The 18,217-nt window shown below is 33.3% G+C and overlaps 1 protein-coding gene across 1 annotated transcript; it reads left to right on the forward strand.

Moving 5' to 3' along the window:
* Window positions 14,667–15,956, forward strand: LOC108663603. The gene is made up of 2 exons (XM_018128819.1): window positions 14,667–15,123; window positions 15,211–15,956. The coding sequence occupies exons 1-2, from the start codon at window positions 14,667–14,669 to the stop codon at window positions 15,954–15,956; spliced, it is 1,203 nt and encodes a 400-aa protein (XP_017984308.1).

Genomic DNA, 18,217 nt, shown 5'->3' on the forward strand with positions numbered 1-18,217 from the left:
ACTAGAAAAAATAAATCTGCCTTATGGAAATATCATTACATCATTGGTACAAAAAAAAGGGAATTTGAAGCTCTAGGTATGAATTGGATAAAGTGAAGAGTAGGGATCAAGCTATTTACCTTGGGAGTTTGCCTAAGTTGGGATATAAGCTTGATGGAGAAACATTTGTTAAAACCCCCAAGGTCACTCCAAGAGGAGAGTCTTTTCTCCCTGCTCAGTCAGAGGTAACCCCCTCACAGCACTTAAACGAAATGGTTTTCAATTTGCTCATGCGAATTGATGGAAAGCTTACTGATCAGGCAGTGAGGATGCAAAAAATTGAAGAAAAATTGGCAGAATTGGAAAATGTGTTAAAGGAAAAAGGAAAAATGCCTTCTAAACCTGCAACTGTAAACACCTCAGCCACTCTAAGCCCTGCAGCAGCAAGTCAGGATGATAAAGGTTTTACTTTCCAAGCCAAGGGTCATGAACCTGAAGTGGATCAACCAAGGAAAACCCCTTCACTTGAACCACAAAAGAAAGCTGAATTAGAACAAGGAACTAAGGTGCTTGGCTCACTTGATGAAAATCCTCCACCCCATCATGAGTGTCACGACCCGAAACCTGCCTCAGGCCCATGACAATCGCCGCGACGTCCCGATTGACACTCATTATTCGGAATGCCAACTGGAACCCTGCAAGGCTTACATATCAGTTTCTTTCCTTTTCTGTGAGCAATCATTGTTAAATATCGAGTTTTTAGAGAATATATACTATTTTAGATCAAAAACAATCAAAATAAAATTTTCGCCACACAGGGGTATTTTGGTCATTTTTTTCTCAAAAATTTCGAAACTGGCTAAAACGTAATATACAAGTACAAAACACATAATTCATATTCAAAATGAGTTTAAAAGTCTAAAATCTTCATTTAAAACGAAATTACGGTTATTTGAATATAATAAGAAAATAAAAGAAATATTAAGGAAAATATTCTATTTTCTTATAAAACAATATTTATAGAGTTATACGTGAATAATTTTTATAGCGTAAAAGCTAAATAAATTTATACATACTGAAATACAGTAAGCCAAAATATTTAATTTAATTTACAATAACAAGAGGGCCCCCGAATAAACAAAAGTAAAGAGGACTGTGAACCTACGGTTTGGAAAATGCAGATCCAATGGTAGTCCTCGATGAGATCAGCTATCTACAGTCTATACTGAACCTGAAATGGGTGGAAAGGAGTTGGGTGAGATTTTGCAATCCCAATGAGTAAACAGACATTATCATAAATATCTAAAGGCGAGTAAAATGGAGGCAAGTTTAAACAACAAATTTCAACCCATTTCATAATGTTTTCAATTTATTTCTTAAACCATAAAATATTTGTAATTTACCAAAACAGTTGTTAAGGCTTATGTCTTTTATTAAAACAAGGCTCAAGCCAAAACTAATCCTCGGGGATACCTTGGCCGAGGCATCTAACCGAGTCCGCCAAGGGTGTTAAAATATTCACACGTGAAACACATTTTTATTTTTAAAACCAGCCGTTCCTTGGCGTTGGCCGAGTTACACATTCACGTGGGGGTTCGACGTGAAGTGAGCTCTAATACTACCCCAGGAGTTACCCTCCTCGCCTCTACAACCGGAGTAACTATATAACTGGGTTTACCGTGCCCCTCTAATAGGCAGTCCACGGAAACCCGTCACTGCAGTGACTAACCCACCAATTTTAATAAAATTTCGACAGTATAACGTGGCTTTTATTTATTTATCCAGCCTGCATAGTAAAAACAACTTACATAAATTTCCCAATGCACTCACAAAATATAGCCACATATACTCATTTCTCATAAGCCATTCCTAGGAAAATATATATTTTTCAAGTCAATTTGCAGCCTCCAATTACTCAATTTCATAATCAATACAATATATTTTTATTTGTCACATTTATTCCTAAAACATCAAAAATCCCGTTTTAATCTCGTTTTCATTTCATAAAATACATAAAGGGCATTTAAAAATAAACTCTAGATAATTTACAATAATAATAAGTTTACTCACCGTTTGTACAAACTAAAAGCTTTCTAAGCGCCCCGATCACTACTCGTCGGGTACGACTTCTTTGCCTTTTCCGGAAGGCTCTCCTCCTAGACACATTACAAAAATTTACACAATTCATCACATTGATGCTAAATCACTATATAATTAACTTAAATCCTATACTAATGCATGGTATGAAATGCAATAGCCTAAAACGGCTTAAACGCGGTATTAACCTATTTTTGGCACTTTGCCCGATAAATTGCTAACGCGCTCCATTTTAGCTCTAAATCATCCCATTCTCTCTCCAACATTTCTAACCATTAAATATCAGCCAATAACCTTCTAAAAACAACAAAATCAGCTCACTCCCTTCCTTGGAAAATTCGGCCAAAAATGGGACATTAACTCGGTTAATTTTCTATTTTGTTTTTCTATCACGTTTAATCGTTTTTCATCATTTTCTCTTCATTTTCCTTAGAATAAAATCAATTCATCATCATTGTACAGCATTGAGCATCCAGCCAAGAGTGGGTATTGTGAAAATTTAATGATTTCTTGCCCAATTTAATTTCTAAACACATTTAACTAACTAAAACTATCAATTTAACTAAAAATCAAAACCTAAAAATTTCAATTTCTCTCCCCTAGAATTTCGTCCAGCCCTTGATATCACTTTTTGATCTCTCTCCTCAAGCATGCTAAATGGAAATAAAGGCATAGGAAAGGTAGAAATCAAGCTAAAATCGAAAAATCTTACCGTTAGACGCGTAAACGGTCGAAAACCGCGAATTTCCCTTTGAATTTTCTTGTTTCTCTTTGGTTTTTCTTTTTTTCTTCCTTTCCTCTCTATTTCCTCTCTTGTTCTTCCTTATGGCCGGCCAGCACTTAAAATTTGGGTTTAAATGGGCTGACTTTTCATTAAAATAATATTATATCATTAAAAAATGCCACATGTCACTTTCCCATTGGCCCATTTTTAAAATTTCATCCATTTGTTTCCAAATTTTCACCATACACTTGTCTCATATATTCATAGCTTAGATAAAATTCTCAGACTCATCCAAAGTCTCGGTGGAGTAATTTTTGAAATTTACACTTTTGCCCCCGTAAAAGTCAAAAATTACATTTTTGCCCCAAAAATTGAAAAATTGCCCATAGACATTTTTTCTATCCCTTATACTCATACCATTCTCCAATTTGTCAAATTTGATCTAAATTCTCTCAAAATCTCAAATTTTGTTCGTGGGTGGCAAAATTACGATTTTGCCCCTACACTCCAGAAATCACCAGAATTAAACTTTTTCACTTCTTATCATTAAATTATACTCCAAATAGTTAATCTTGGTAAAAAATTTCACTCCATGATCAAATTATTATCTTAGGTGGCAAAATGACGATTTTGCCCTTGAATATCAAAATTTCCAATTTTACCCCAAATGAACCCTCGAACTCCGAACAATAATTTTTAGTCATTCCTGGACTATAAAATATTAAATTTCATCATACAATTCCTATTTGAACTAGTTCGAGGTTAAATCAACTCAAGTGTACCGTTAGGTACGATATCGAGTTTCGTCTTTTCTTAGGTGTTTTCCTAGCATAATAACATGCTACTTAGTGCATGTATGTCATGACATGTATTTATAGGGTCGGGTTTTACAATGAGCCTCGACAAGAGCAGCCTTCTCTTCCTTATTTTGAGGAAGTATCGATCATGGACATTTTTCACTAAATGATTCAGGAAAAACAGGCAGAGAAAGAAGCAGCTAAAGCATAGCCATAGAAATCTACATCCCTTGAACCAGCTCATACTACAGAGGGGCAACCTGGTAAAGAAAAAGAAAAAGCTGTCGTAGCTCCACAAGACAAATCTAAACCACCTTGCAAAGGCAGAAAAACAATGACGACCAAGACAAAGTTCCTTCGAAGAAGAAAATCCTCTAGAATAGCTAAAAAAGTTAGACCATCAGCCATTTCTTCTCCTCAAGACCCCCTTGAAATTTCTGATAAATCATCCCTTGAACCCTCACCACAAAAATCACCCCTTGAACCCTTAAATGTTCACTATGGCATTGATGAATCTACTCCTTCACCCTTTTCAGAAGATGATTGAGCATCCTTAGGATTTAATGATGACAAAAAGAGGGAGAATTATGGTAGAAAATTTAAGGGAGAACTAGGGGCAATCTAGAAACACTGACTACTGGTTTTTGTTTTACTGTTGTTTTTTGCTTTGACAAGTTGAACAATTATAGTTGACATGCTATTGTGTTGAAAACTGAATGCTGATAAGCTATTTATAGTATTTTGTTTGCTGATGTTAAATCTGTTCTTGAGTTTGTTTGTTAGTGTTTTGAGATTTGGTATTGATATTGGGTTATTATGATGATAGCCAATTTATGTCATGATATTGTGAATGGAATGTGAATAGAATTGTGTTTGTGAATGTATATGAATGTTAATTATACTATATTTGTTGGCTGATAAATGGCATATATAAAATCTGGTAACAATATGCTGTTGACAGACGCAGCTGAAATATTAATATTCTGTAAATCAGTCACCTATTGTTGATTACTCTATATGTCGGCATAAATATATTCTGAATGTATAATGTCATTATCTGTATGACATGAATAAAAAATTACTGAAATGAATAAGTAAAATAAGCACACACTAAGGGGGAGCACACACTAAAGGGGAGCACACACTTAGGGGGAGAAATCCTCATTTTTTTGTGCAGAACTAAAAAGATTAAATGGACACTGTATAGTTAATCAAGGAATGTTTTGTCATCATAAAAAATGGGGAGATTGTTGGCTCCATTAGTTTTTGATGATAATAAAACATTCCCAATCATTTGTGTTTAATAATTCTACTTGAGTGTGCAGGACAAGAATTGTATGCCAATGATAAATAAATAATTCCATGGGACATATAAAAAAGTATATGAATAAGAAGCCACAACTAATCAACAAAACAGAAGCTCTTTAGTTGAAAAATGAAGGGTTAGTAAGCTAAAATTCAAATAAGAAGTTGGCGGGCTCAAGAGTTTTGAGAGACAGAGAAGACTTAGTCGACCAAGAAGTAAGTTAGTCGACTAAGAGCCTACTACCAGAAATCTAAACTTCAAGATAGAAACAACTTAATCGACTAAGAAGAAAGTTAGTCGACTAAGTGTTTACTGCCAGAAATTGAGATTAGAAGACAAAAACAACTTAGTCAACTAAGAGCGCAGTTAGTCAACTAAGATGATTATGCCAAAAAATTTGAATTGAGCACTAAAAGATAGATTAATGGCTAGAACTGCCACAAAACTGTTTCCAACTGTCAAAAATTGCCTAACACCTATTAAAGCTAATTTTCCAAGTATTTAAGAGGCTTCCAATGGCTATAAATGCAATTAAGGCTTCCAAGAACACAAAAAGCTTAAAAAACCAGCAAAAATTCTCTCCATTCTTCTGCACTCCATGCCTATCCTTGTAAAAGATTCAAGCACTTCACTTTGTACCACTTAGATCAAGCAAATGATCATCGGTACACATTAATTTCTCTTTTCCTTGTATACTTAGAGTGTACGAGACACTCTAAGGGATTTATTCAAGCTTGGATTGCTTGATTGAATGTATAGGTTCTAACTTAGCCTAGAAAAGTTAGTTGTTGGGTTTTGGTTAATCACAGTAAAAACTATTGTGAAAGGTTTTGGCTGAGCCTAGTAAAAGCTATTGTAAAAGCTTGGTGAAAGCTTGTGAATTTCACCGTTCATAGTGGATTTGTTTTGAAAATCCTTGGTTGAACAATCAAGGTAGTGGATGTAGGTCTTGGACCGAACCACTATAAATTCTGGTATGATTGTCAACTCTGTTTTTAGTTTTTCATTCATCTTTAAATCTTTCTTTTATCTTGCATTTGTCCCCAATTAAAAGTTAATTCTTGTAAGAGCCAAAAAGTGCTATTCATCCCCCCTCTAGCACATTTATTTGAGACCAACAAATTGATGTTTTATGACTTCTAATATCATAAAGTAAAGGAATCATGAGAAATGATTTTTTTTTGAAAAGTTAAAGTATTAGATGTTCAAAAAGATAAGAAGACATGTTTTGGGATATTTGGAAAAAGCAAGATGAACAAACAAAGTAAAACAAAAAGAGCAGTCAAAATAGTTTTACTTTATCTTTATTTTATTAAATTCAAAAAGAATAAAATTTAAAAAAATTAGAAATATTGATTTGAAAATAATTAGCATAAAAAAATACAAAATGTTGAAACATAAATTTGAGCCAAAAAAATTTATAAAAATTTTAATTAAATGATAAATATTATAGCATATATTTAATAGGAACCTTATGTTATTAATTTAATTTGTAAAAGCTAGTAAGGAAAGCATTAACTTGAGATTACTTATTTATTTACTTGTCCTTGCAGAAACAAAAGTTCATTTGTTCTTGAGAAGAAGTGGAGCAAAAAGAGCGCCAAAAGAAGAAGAAAGAATAAACCCTCTCGTTTCAGCGAAAATGAAAAACTCTCTATCTCAACCTCTTTTTTTTCTCTTCATTTTTCTAGTAATTCACTTCGAATTCTATGATTCTATTAATTTGGTTGGCTTTTATAATGCTTGAAATTTTCTCATTGAAATGTTACTCGAGAATTAAGATTTTTTTTGTGTTTGCTTCTTTTTGAATTTGATTACTTCTTCTTTAATTAGTAAAGAAAGATTCTATTGAATTGCTTTCCTAATGCATATTCAAATTTGCAGCAAAAGTTTCTTAAATAAAATTTAAAAAGGTAATAATCGGGCCATTATTATTCAACTTTTCTTTTAAACCTCCCATTTGAAGAGGATAATAAAATGAATCAAATAGGGTATTAGGGTTACATTTAATTGAAGATGTATAAGGACATTTGAATCAAATTTATGTTTACAAAAGTAAGCATATTGAGAGAAATAAAAGACAAACAGTAGAGTTGATGATTATTAGTAAACAATTCATCATTTTCATTAATTTGCAATGATAAAGAAAATGAATAAGATTTTCAACAATGGGGTTGTTAATTTTGTAAAAGTCACTTCTTATTTAGAATTCAACTCTCTTGTTCGATTTATGATTCAAAACCCTTAACCTAGATACCTCTATTCCAACTTTTTTAATTCCATTGAAGGTAAAACAAGAAGTTACTTTTGCGTGTAGGCATATAGCTTCTTGTTTTATTAATACTTTCCAATATATTCATCAGAATTATCATTCGTATTTGTGGAACCCAAAGTCATAAATTTTGGATTCTGCATGTGTGATTGATTATATAAGTGTATTGAACAACAATAGATTTTGATTATAGTGAGTTAGCTGTCAATTGCAAAAGAAGGAAGGAATTTAATTTTGCAATTGAATGTGAGTTTTAATGAAGAAAATTACACGGTACATTGTTGTTTTAGTTATTTTATTCTATACATTTTTGTTCAAGATATTGGATGGTTTTAGTTAGAACACATTAACGCGTAAATTGGATATTTTCAGTGTAGAATGTGAGTGTTCTCTAATTATGGTATCTTCTTTATTTTGGTGATTGAGATAGGAAAATGGATAATATTGGTGACATTTGTACTATTGCGTGTGTTTGCGTTTGTAATTGTCGTATTTATAGTAATGATAATTGTATAGCTTTAAACAAGGGAAAGAAGTGAAATGATTGCAATTCCTATTCATAACTACTAATTCAGCTTATTATGTAATTGGAAATTTTGATTCTTACAGTACTAGAAGATTATCTAGATATGCATAACTTAAAGGCATGGCCATAGTGAGGACTTTGATTTAATCGACTATTTTGCTGAGTTTTTCCATTTTTTAATTAATATTTCTAGATTTTCAAAGACATTTTTAGTGGTATTGTGGATATAAATTAAAATGAAAATTCAGAGGATATGAGATATTAGAAACTTGTACTTCTATGCTTCCCTCTTTGTAGCAAAATAGAAGCATGAAGGCCTAAATAGTAAAAGACTAGGAAAAAGTTCAAACTTTTTGTGCTATCATTCAAATGCATTTTTGTGCTTTTTTATGCATGCACACACACACATTGTGACTATTTTGATACAAGTTGAAGGAAAGAAGATGATGTTGGTCCCAAGTAAAAGTGCTAGAGAGGGGTGAATAGCACTTTTTGGCTCTTGGTAAGATAAGGAACTAATTTGAAAAGCAATGAAAATAAAAACAGAGTAGACAATGCGTAAGAATTTAGAGTGGTTCGGTCCAAGACCTACATCCACTACCTTGACTATTCAACCAAGGATTTTCCAAACTAATCCACTATGAATGGTGAAATTCACAAACTTTCACCAAGCTTTTACAATGGCTTTTACTAGGCTTAGCCAAAACCTTTCACAATAGTTTTTACCGGAATCAACTAAAACCCAACACCTAACTTTTCAAGGCTAAGTTAGAACCTATACTCAATCAAGCAATTCTAGCTTGAATCAATCCTTTAGAGTGACTTGCTGACTTTAAGAATATAAGGAGATAAGTAATAAAAGTGTACCTATGATCACACGGTTGATCTAAGTGGTACAAAGTGCAGTACAGATCACAATTATCAAGATAGGAGTTGAGTGCTGTAAATGAGCAAAAAGTATTTTTTGGTTTTTGAGCTCTTTCTGGTTCTTGGAAGCCTTAATTACATTTCTAGTCGTTGGAAGCCCCTTTTATACTTAAAAAATCAGCTCTGAAGTGAGTTAGATAATTTTTGACTGTTGGAAATAGTTTCGTTGCAGTTCTGGCCGTTAATTTATCTTCTAGTGCACAATTCAAATTTTCTGACAGAATGCTCTTAGTCAACTAACTTATGTCTTAGTCGACTAAGTTGTCTCTGTTTTCTGTTTCCAATTTTTGATAGTGAGCACTTAGTCGACTAACTTACTTCTTGGTCGACTAAGTCTTTTTTGTTTCTCAATATTCTTGAGCTCGCCAACTTTTCATTTGAATTTTAGTCAACTAACCCTTCATTATTCAACTAAGGAACTTCTGTATTGTTGATCAATTGTGGCTTTTTATTCATATATATTTTTGTTATGTCCCATGAAATTATTTATTTACCATTGGCATAAATTCTTGTCCTACACACTCAAGTACAAATATTAGACATAAATGAATGAGAATATTTTATTATCATAAAAAACTAATGAGCTAACAATCTCCCTTTTTTTGATGTTGACAAAACATTTCTTGGTTAACAGTACGGTATCTTTTTATTATTTTTAGTTTTGCACAAAATGGAGGTTTCCTCCCCTTAAGTGTGTGCTCCCCTTTAGTGTGTGCATAGTTTTATTATTCATTTCAACATGTTTTTATTCTTGTCATACAGAAAATGACATGTAAGGGTTCAAATTGATGACAGAATATATTTATACAGGCTTATGGAATAATAAGCAGTAAGTGACAAGATGACAGAACATTATTACTACTTGCTGTCTGTCATATTATTTCCAAACTTAATTCATTCCAAAGCTAAATGCCATAAACTATCTAGTCAAAAGTATCAGCATTCATATTTATTTTCATCCAAATCTCACTCACAATATCATATGAACTATTAATGATCAGCACAACAGCTCAATATCAGCACCAAAGCAGCAGTAGAAACTCAATGGCAGATACACCAATAACAGATTTAAATATTCAACCATTAACTTGTAAACATAAACAGCAATAAACCATAATGTCTTTCAGCATTCAAAAACATCTAACATCAATGTTAAATTTAATTGTTCAACTGTCAAAGTAAAAATAGTAGGAAAATAAAAATAGCAGTCAATATTCCTAAATTACCTTTAGTTCTTTTCTACCTTCTTTCTATCTCCCCAATTCCTATCTCCTAACTCTCCCCCTTTTTGTCATCATCAAATCTGAGGGGGGTTTCAATCCTCTGAAGAGGCGGAAGGAGTAGAGGCGGAAGGAGTAGATTCATCAGTGCCATAAAAAACATTTAGAGGTTCGGGATAGGGTTCTGGTGGTGATTTTTGTGGTGATTGTTCAGGGGATGATTTGTCAGAAATTTCCAGGAGGTCTTGAGGAGAGGAAATAGTTTCTGGTCTAGCCTTTTCAACAATTCTGGAGGATTTTGTTCTTTTGAGGAATTTGGTCTTGGTTGCCATTATTTTCGTGCCTTTGCCAAGAGGTTTTGATTTGGCTTGTGGAGTTGCAGCAGCTTTTTCTTTTTCTTTACTCGATTGTTTTTCTGCTGTGGGAATTGGGTCAGTGGATGCAAACTTCGTGCTTGTGCTTCACCTGCTTCCTTTTCTGCTTGCTTTTCTCTGACCATCTGATGGAAAATGTCCATGATGGATACTTCCTCAGAATAAGGAAGAGAAGGCTGTTCTTTTTGAGGTTCTGGAGGGGATAAGGGATTTTCATCAAGTGAGCCAACCACTTCAGTTCCTTGTTTTGACTCAGTTTCTTTTTAAGGCTCAGGTGAGGGGGTTTTTCTTGGTTGATCCACTTCAGGTTCATGACCCTCGCCTTGAAAAGCAAAACCTTCAACACCTTGTCCTTTTGCAAGACTTGGAGTTACAGAGGTATTTGCAGCTGCAAGTTCAGAAGGCATTTTTCCTTTTTCCTTCAGCAAATTTTCAAGTTCTGCCAATTTCTCTTCAATTTTCAGCATCTTTATTCCTTGGTCAGTCAGTTTTCCATCAATCCTCATAAGCAGGTTAAAAAGCATCTCATTAGAGAACTGAGATGAGGATGCTTCAAGATGTGCAGGTAGAGAAGTTTCTTTTCCGATAGCAACCTTGGGGGTTTTAACAAAGGTTTCTCTGTCGAGCTTATACCCCATTTTAGGCAAACTTCCAAGGTAAATGGCTTGGTCTTTGCTTTTTACTTTATCTGCTTCATACCTAAAGCTCCAAATACCTTTCTTCTGCACCAGAGATGTGATGATATTTCCATATGGAAAATTTATTTTCTCTAGTCTACATGCTCTTCTTATTCTCTCAATCATAAATCTGCCCAAGTTTAGTGAAACACCACTAAATGCATGCTCCATTAGCCATAGATCTTGGAGGCTAATGTAGCTAAAACTTCCACTCCTGCCTTGAATGTTCGCAGCAACAAAGTAATGCAAAATTCTAATATGAGGACTTGTAATAAGGTCGACATTACTTTTGGGGGAGTATTTTTCTTTTTTCCCTGTGATAATTTCACACAAGGATGAGGGTCATAATTTTCTAGGAACTCAAACTCACCTTCCTCACATTCGATTTTGAGTAGGTTCCCTAATCTGCAGCAGTAATAGTAAATTCCTTTCCATTCAAAAAGACATGCAGACCATCTTCAATATAATCATCAGGCTCCTCTAGTTCATCTTTGTCTAGTGCTATACTTGTATAAAATTTCTTAACTAAACTAGCACTGTAGGATTGATTCTTAAATGTACTGAACTCCTTCAGTTTTAATTCCTCAAAAGTAATATGATAAGCTTGTTTGAATTTCTGAAATTTCATTAAAACTGTCCCAGTCAATGAATTTACCACAAGTGATAGGGGCATTCTCTAATTTTCTGTATCTATCTTCATGGGCTTTATTCCTAATCTTGGAGGATGAGATGTTACTTTTCTTAGATGATTTTCCCTTCTCTTTCTTCTTCTCTGCTTTCTGTTCCTTTTCTTTTTGCGATTTTCCAAAATTTTCACTTACAGATGTAGACACAATTTTCATTTTCTTCTTCTGCATTTTCGCTTGCATGTCCTCTTCCAATGGTCGTTTACCTTTCTTATTCTCAACAATCTCTTTGGTTAGAGAGGATTTTGCCATTTTGTTTTAAGAGATTTCTGACTGAGGGTTTCGAGAATTTAAGTGGGAAGGGTTTTAGTTTTAGGTGGGTCAGTTTCAAAGGAGAGAAAATGTAGAGGAAATGAGTTAATGGTAGTTTAATCTCTCCAAAAACTGTCTGTCTCCCCCTTAAATATTGTCAGTTTTTCTCCTGTTCAAAATTTGAAATTTACCTCTCATTTTTTTTTCAGCTGGGCGGTATTTTGTGCTCATTTTCTTCACCCGGTATACTATTTCTTTTTCATATTTTATTCATTCTCTTCTAACTGACTGAGTCTTATTATTTAAAGAGACAAAATGCTCTTAGTTGACTAAGTGCCTCTCTTAGTCGACTAAGTGCCTACTATCTTTTGAGAAAATTTCAAAATTTTTCCTAAAGCTCCTTGATAATTCTATTTTATAGAATTATTTTATTTCAATTTTGTTATTAAATATTAGCTAAGTTCTCAATTTTCAATTATAATTTACTTATTTTGAGTTATTTTTATAATTAGGTTACTTTTAAGTTAGTTATTTTAATTTTATGTTATTTTCTTTTAATTTGTTTATTATTTATTAGTTTTTATTTTTTTTTGTAGGATTGAAGGTGATTTGGGCGTAATTTTGGAAAGTAAGGTGTTGAAAGACCCAGAATATGCTTGCATATATTTTAGTATTTTGGCCATATCTCGAGATACAAAACTCCAAATGATGCGATTCTTGGACCATTGGAAAGTTAAGAGATAGATATACAACTTTTATGAGATCACTTTGCTCATTTCTGCCTTTAAGATAGAGAAAATCACATCAAAAAATGACTGGACGTACTGCACCAGGAATGAAAATTTGTAAAGATTGACAATTGATTTTTGGGCCTTTTATTACACTTTTAAGCCCAATTAAAGCCTAGGTCAACTTAAGGAGCTTTAGGTTAAGCTTATTAGTATAAATAGAATATGTTTGACAATATTAGGTACACAACCTTTGAGAGATTCAAGAAGCTAGAAGTTGAGGCTGAAACTTGGAGATCAAGTCGGCAATAATTGTTTTGTGTTTTTCCTTGGCTTTTAAATTTCTTGTTACTTTCAATGGTTAAATTGATTATAATGTTATTTGTTTTTGAAATTATGAGTGGCTAATTTTATTTTTCTAGGATTGCAATTGAACTCACATGTTGTCTAAATTTATAATCTCTTTCTTACTTATCTTTAATGGGATTTGAATTGTTTATTCCAATTTATTCTTAATGCTTTTAATTGCTTGATCACCAATTAAATTGATCTAGGAACCTAAACAAACTTGGGAAAGAGAGTTTAGAGTAGACTAAAATTAGGATAGCATATGATCATATTAATTGATTTACGTATAGGATAGGGATATACCTATAGGCCATATGTGGCCAGATTAGAGCCCGAACTTAATGAGTCTGTTTTAATTTCAAATCACATAGGGTTATAGTGTTTTGGTTAAAATAGATATTTTTATATGATGAATCGGGAGACCCTTATAAATAATTTAAGACTCTAGGTTAGCAATTCAACCCATTGAAATAAGTTAAGGAAGAGAGGTAAGATTTAGATGAAGTTTGAGGGATATTGTAATCCTAGGCTTGTTTGATTTGATTTTTATTCAAGTTATTATTTTGATTTTTATTTTTAGTCTAAATTTTGGTTAATTAGTTTTAATTAATTAATTAATTTTGATTATTTGGATAAGATTAAATTGTTCTAATTTTAGTACTTAGTAAAGTTTTAGATCAATTCCCTATAGGATCGATACCTTGCTTGCTAATATACTATCTATTCGATACGTATACTTGCGTAGTAAGATTTTAACTGACAAGTTTTTGGTGTCATTGCCGGGGACTTGTTTTTAAATTTTTTTTACTAATACTAATACCAAGCAATTTGGTCTTACTTCAAATTTTATTTTTCTTATTTTAATTTTAGATTTTATTTGCTTGCAGATATCTTTGGTCATTGTATGTGAAGAAAAGACAACTTGAATCTTGTTCCTTTTGATCCTGAGATAGAAAGAACTTTAAAAAGGCATCGAAGGGAGAATTTACAAGTTACAGCTTTAAATCAGATAATAGCTAAAGATAACAATAACAATGGCAACAATGCCATTAATCTTGTTCCAGAAGCAAATAGAGCACTGCGAGATTATGCTGTTCCTTTGTTGCAAGGTTTGCACCAAAGCATTAGGAGACCTTTCATCAATGCAAATAATTTTGAAATTAAACCAGCCTACATTCAGATGATTCAGTCTTCAGTTCAGTTTGCTGGGTTACCAAGTGATGATCTTAATTCTCATTTAGTAAATTTCTTGGAGATTTGCGATACATTTAAATACAATAGGGTAACTTACGATGCTATTAGATTGAGACTGTTTTCGTTTTCTTTAAGGGATAAAGCAAAGAGCTGGCTTAATTCACTGCCCAATTGGCCTATCACTATGTGGGAGGACTTGGCTCAAAAGTTTCTTACAAAATTCTTTTTGCCTACAAAGACTGCAAAGTTGAGGAACGATATCACTTCATTCACACAATTTGATGGAGAGTCCTTGTATGAAGCTTGGGAGAGATTTAAAAAACTATTGCAAAGATGTCCACATCATGGGATTCTTGATTGGTTGCAAGTTCAAACATTCTACAATGGGCTGGTTGGGTCAATTAAAACCACAATTGATGTTGCTGCTAGTGGGGCATTGATGAGTAAGAATGCTGCTGATGCTTATAATTTGTTGGAAGAGATGGCTTCAAATAATTATCAATGGCCTTCATAAAGGTCGAGTTCAAGAAAAGCTGTTAAAGCCTATGAAATTGATACAATGGGCAACTTAGCTTCGCAAGTTGCTGCATTGTCCAAGAAATTAGACACAATGGGAGTCCATGTAGTTCAAAATTCATTTGTTGTTTGTGAGATGTGTGGGGATGGCCCTTTAAATGATCAATGTCCATATAATTTTGAATCAGTTCAGTTTGTGGGGAACTTCAATAGACAGTTGAACAACCCATATTCTAATACTTATAATCCTAGTTGGAGAAACCATCCCAATTTCTCATGGAATAACAATGCAAGGCCTTCCAATCCAAAACCCAACATGCCTCTTGGTTTTCAACAACAAGTTAGACCACTAGTTCCTGAAAAGAAGTCCCAAGTGGAAGAACTTCTCTTGCAATATATATCAAAGAATGATGCTATAATTCAAAGCTTTGGAGCATCCTTGAGAAATCTTGAAGCCCAAATAGGACAGCTTGCAAATTCTGTCAAAAATAGACCTCAAGGTTCCCTACCCAGTGACACACAAATCAATCCTAAAGGTAAGGAATAATGCCAAGCAATCACTTTAAGGAGTGAAAAAAAGATTGAAGGGGTGAATGAAAAAGTAGTTGAACTTGAGAATGAAGATGTTGATAAGGAAGGAATATGTGAGAAAGAGAGTGAAGTCGATCAGAAAGAAGATGTCAAGGCAGAAAATCATGGAACTTCTCAAGTCATCCATCCTCCACCACCTTTTCCCCAAAGGCTCCAAAAGCAAAAGCTTGAAAAGAAATTTCAGAAGTTCATCGATGTCTTCAAAAAATTACACATAAATATTCCTTTTGCTGAAGCTTTTGAACAAATGCCCAGTTATGTCAAATTCTTGAAGGACATCCTCTCCAAAAAAAGAAAGTTAGGTGAGTTTGAAACTGTCTCCCTTACAGAAGAGTGTAGTGCAATTTTTCGAAATAAATTACCACCAAAACTTAAAGACCCAAGTAGTTTCACAATCCTTTGCATAATTGGTAATTTATTTTTTGCAAAAGCTTTGAGTGATTTAGGTGTAAGTATCAATTTAATGCCTTGGTCAATTTTTGAGAAACTTAGTTTGGGGGAATACAAACCCACTTCTGTTACTTTGCAATTGGCTGATCGTTCTTATGTGTACCTAAGGGGAATTATTGAAGATGTTCTTGTTAAGGTAGATAAATTTATTTTTCCAATTGATTTTATAATTCTTGACATGGAAGAAGATAGGCAAATTCCAATCATTCTTGGGAGGCCATTCTTAGCAACTGCTAGAGCTTTGATTGATGTTGAAAAAGGTGAGCTCACTTTGAGAATTCAAGACCAATAGGTAACATTTAATATTTTCAAAACTTTAAAATTGCCTGTGACATTTGAACACTGTTTTTCTGTGAGTGTGGTAAATAACTTTACACATGATGTTTTCTTAGAAGAAAATCCCAATGATCCTCTTGAAGCATGTTTAGTTGCTAACTTTGATAGGGATGATTACAAATTTATTGAATACTCAAATTTGTTGAATGCTCATTCCAGATTTAAAACTAATCATCAATTTGAGTCTTTAGATATTTCAGCTTCTTTGATGCCAACCTCTAAGCCTTCCATTAAGGACCCACCTTCTTTGGAACTCAAACCTCTACCTACATACTTAATGTAAAGCTCGACCTTATAAAATACTATTCATGACTTACATGTGATGATAGCATGATTGCATGCTAGGAGAGTCCCGAAAAATTTACAAAAGTTGGTATTGTACCTAGAGGTACAACAAAGTTTATTTAATCCTCGAACTAGATCAAATAGGAATTTTAAGGTGAGATTAAGAGTTTCACATTTCATGGGTGACTTAAAATGGTAATTTGGAGTTTGAGGATCAATTTGGAGTTAAATCGGACTTTTCACTAACTAGGGGCAAAATGGTCATTTGCCACTTGGGGACAAAATGGGAATTTTAAAAAAGAATTTTTTGGCCCCATTTGACTTATTGGAGTATAATTTGACTTATTGAAGTATGATTTGAGGTTTAGAAGTGAAAAATTTTAATTTCGGTATAATTTGGAGTATAGGGGTAAAATGGTAATTTTGCTATCTCAGGGGCAAAATTGTAATTTTCCACCACCAGGATATTTTTTCCAGCACATGGTCTTCCTTTGTCTTCATCTTTGACCCTTGACTAAACATGTGGTGGAGATAAAATGTTTAAATTTTTAAAATTTTAAAAACGGGCCAATGACATGATGCCATGTGTCATGCCTTTATTAATTTATTATTTTCCTTTCTAAAAGGCACAAAATCAGCCCATCTTCCACCCCATGGCCGGCCAAACCAGCAAGAAGGGAGAGAAAATAAAAACAAAACCCTAGAGAGAGAAAATCAAAGAAAAAGTGTGAATTTTTAAGGAAATTAAGTGAAAAAGGTGAGTTTTTTCTATTAAGCTTGAGTTTTCTTATTCCCAAGCATTTCTCTTTATTTTCCATGATTAAATTACATGTTTTCATGATGAATTCAATTCTGAAAAAATGGGTTAGGAGAGAGAAAGTTGTTGGATTTATTTGATTTTAATTTATGTTAGTGTTTTTAGTTAGTTTAGCATATTTAGAAACAAAACAACAAGAAAAGAATTTATTTTCTCCCCCAACCATTAATGGCTGAATTTACCATGTAGTGAGTGAGGATGAGTTTGATTTTATTCTAGGAGAATTGGTTAAGGAATAATGAATTATGAGCCTAGAAAAATAATGGGAATTTTCGGAGCAAAAATACGAATTTTTACCCACTAGGGGTATTTTCGTAATTTGCTGTTGGGACTGATAATTTGCACCACACTGAGGGACATTAAGTTAATTTGGGTGCAATTGAGGTATAGAAACTGAAAAGAATTAAATTGGAGTTTAAACGGACCCGTTAGGAATTTAATCGGGTGATAAGACGAATTAGGCCAATACCGGGTTTAGATAGTTACCAGTGCATTTTTGCATTCCATATCATGCATTGGTAGTCTAAATTAGTTTAATTTTGATTTAGTACCAACTTGGTGAAACTCTCGATTTTGTACTGTGTCAAGGTGGTGAGTCCTCCGATAAAGGCAAGGAAATTGCATCCGAGGACCAGTAGACAGAGTGCTTCGAAAGTCTGCATTCTAGACATTGTGAGTAAACTTACTGTCATTTTAATTATCTAGGGTGGTTTTTAGATGCTTTCATGAATTCTATGGAAAAAGGAATTTAAAAAGATAAATTTTCATGTTTTATGAATAAATGAGTTTCAATGAAATTAAATTATAAATTGTTTTGAAATTAATAGTGATTTTGAAAAATAGAGTACACGGAGACTGTTAATTGTGGCAATTTGATTGTTTAAATTAACTGGCTTATGATAAATCGAGCATGATTGGCTAGTTGGCAATTGTATTGAAATGCGAATTGTTTGGTTACCTTGAAAAACTACGAATTACAAAATTGCCATATCATGTTATTGAGTTTTATTATATGGTGGATTATATATTAATTAATCACTGCAGTAGGGGGTTTCTGTGGACCAGCCTTTTAGAGGGGCACGGTAAACCCCATTATATTCTTACCTCGAACGGAG

Source organism: Theobroma cacao, chromosome 10, assembly GCF_000208745.1.
Source record: "Theobroma cacao cultivar B97-61/B2 chromosome 10, Criollo_cocoa_genome_V2, whole genome shotgun sequence".
Classification (NCBI taxonomy): domain Eukaryota; kingdom Viridiplantae; phylum Streptophyta; class Magnoliopsida; order Malvales; family Malvaceae; genus Theobroma; species Theobroma cacao.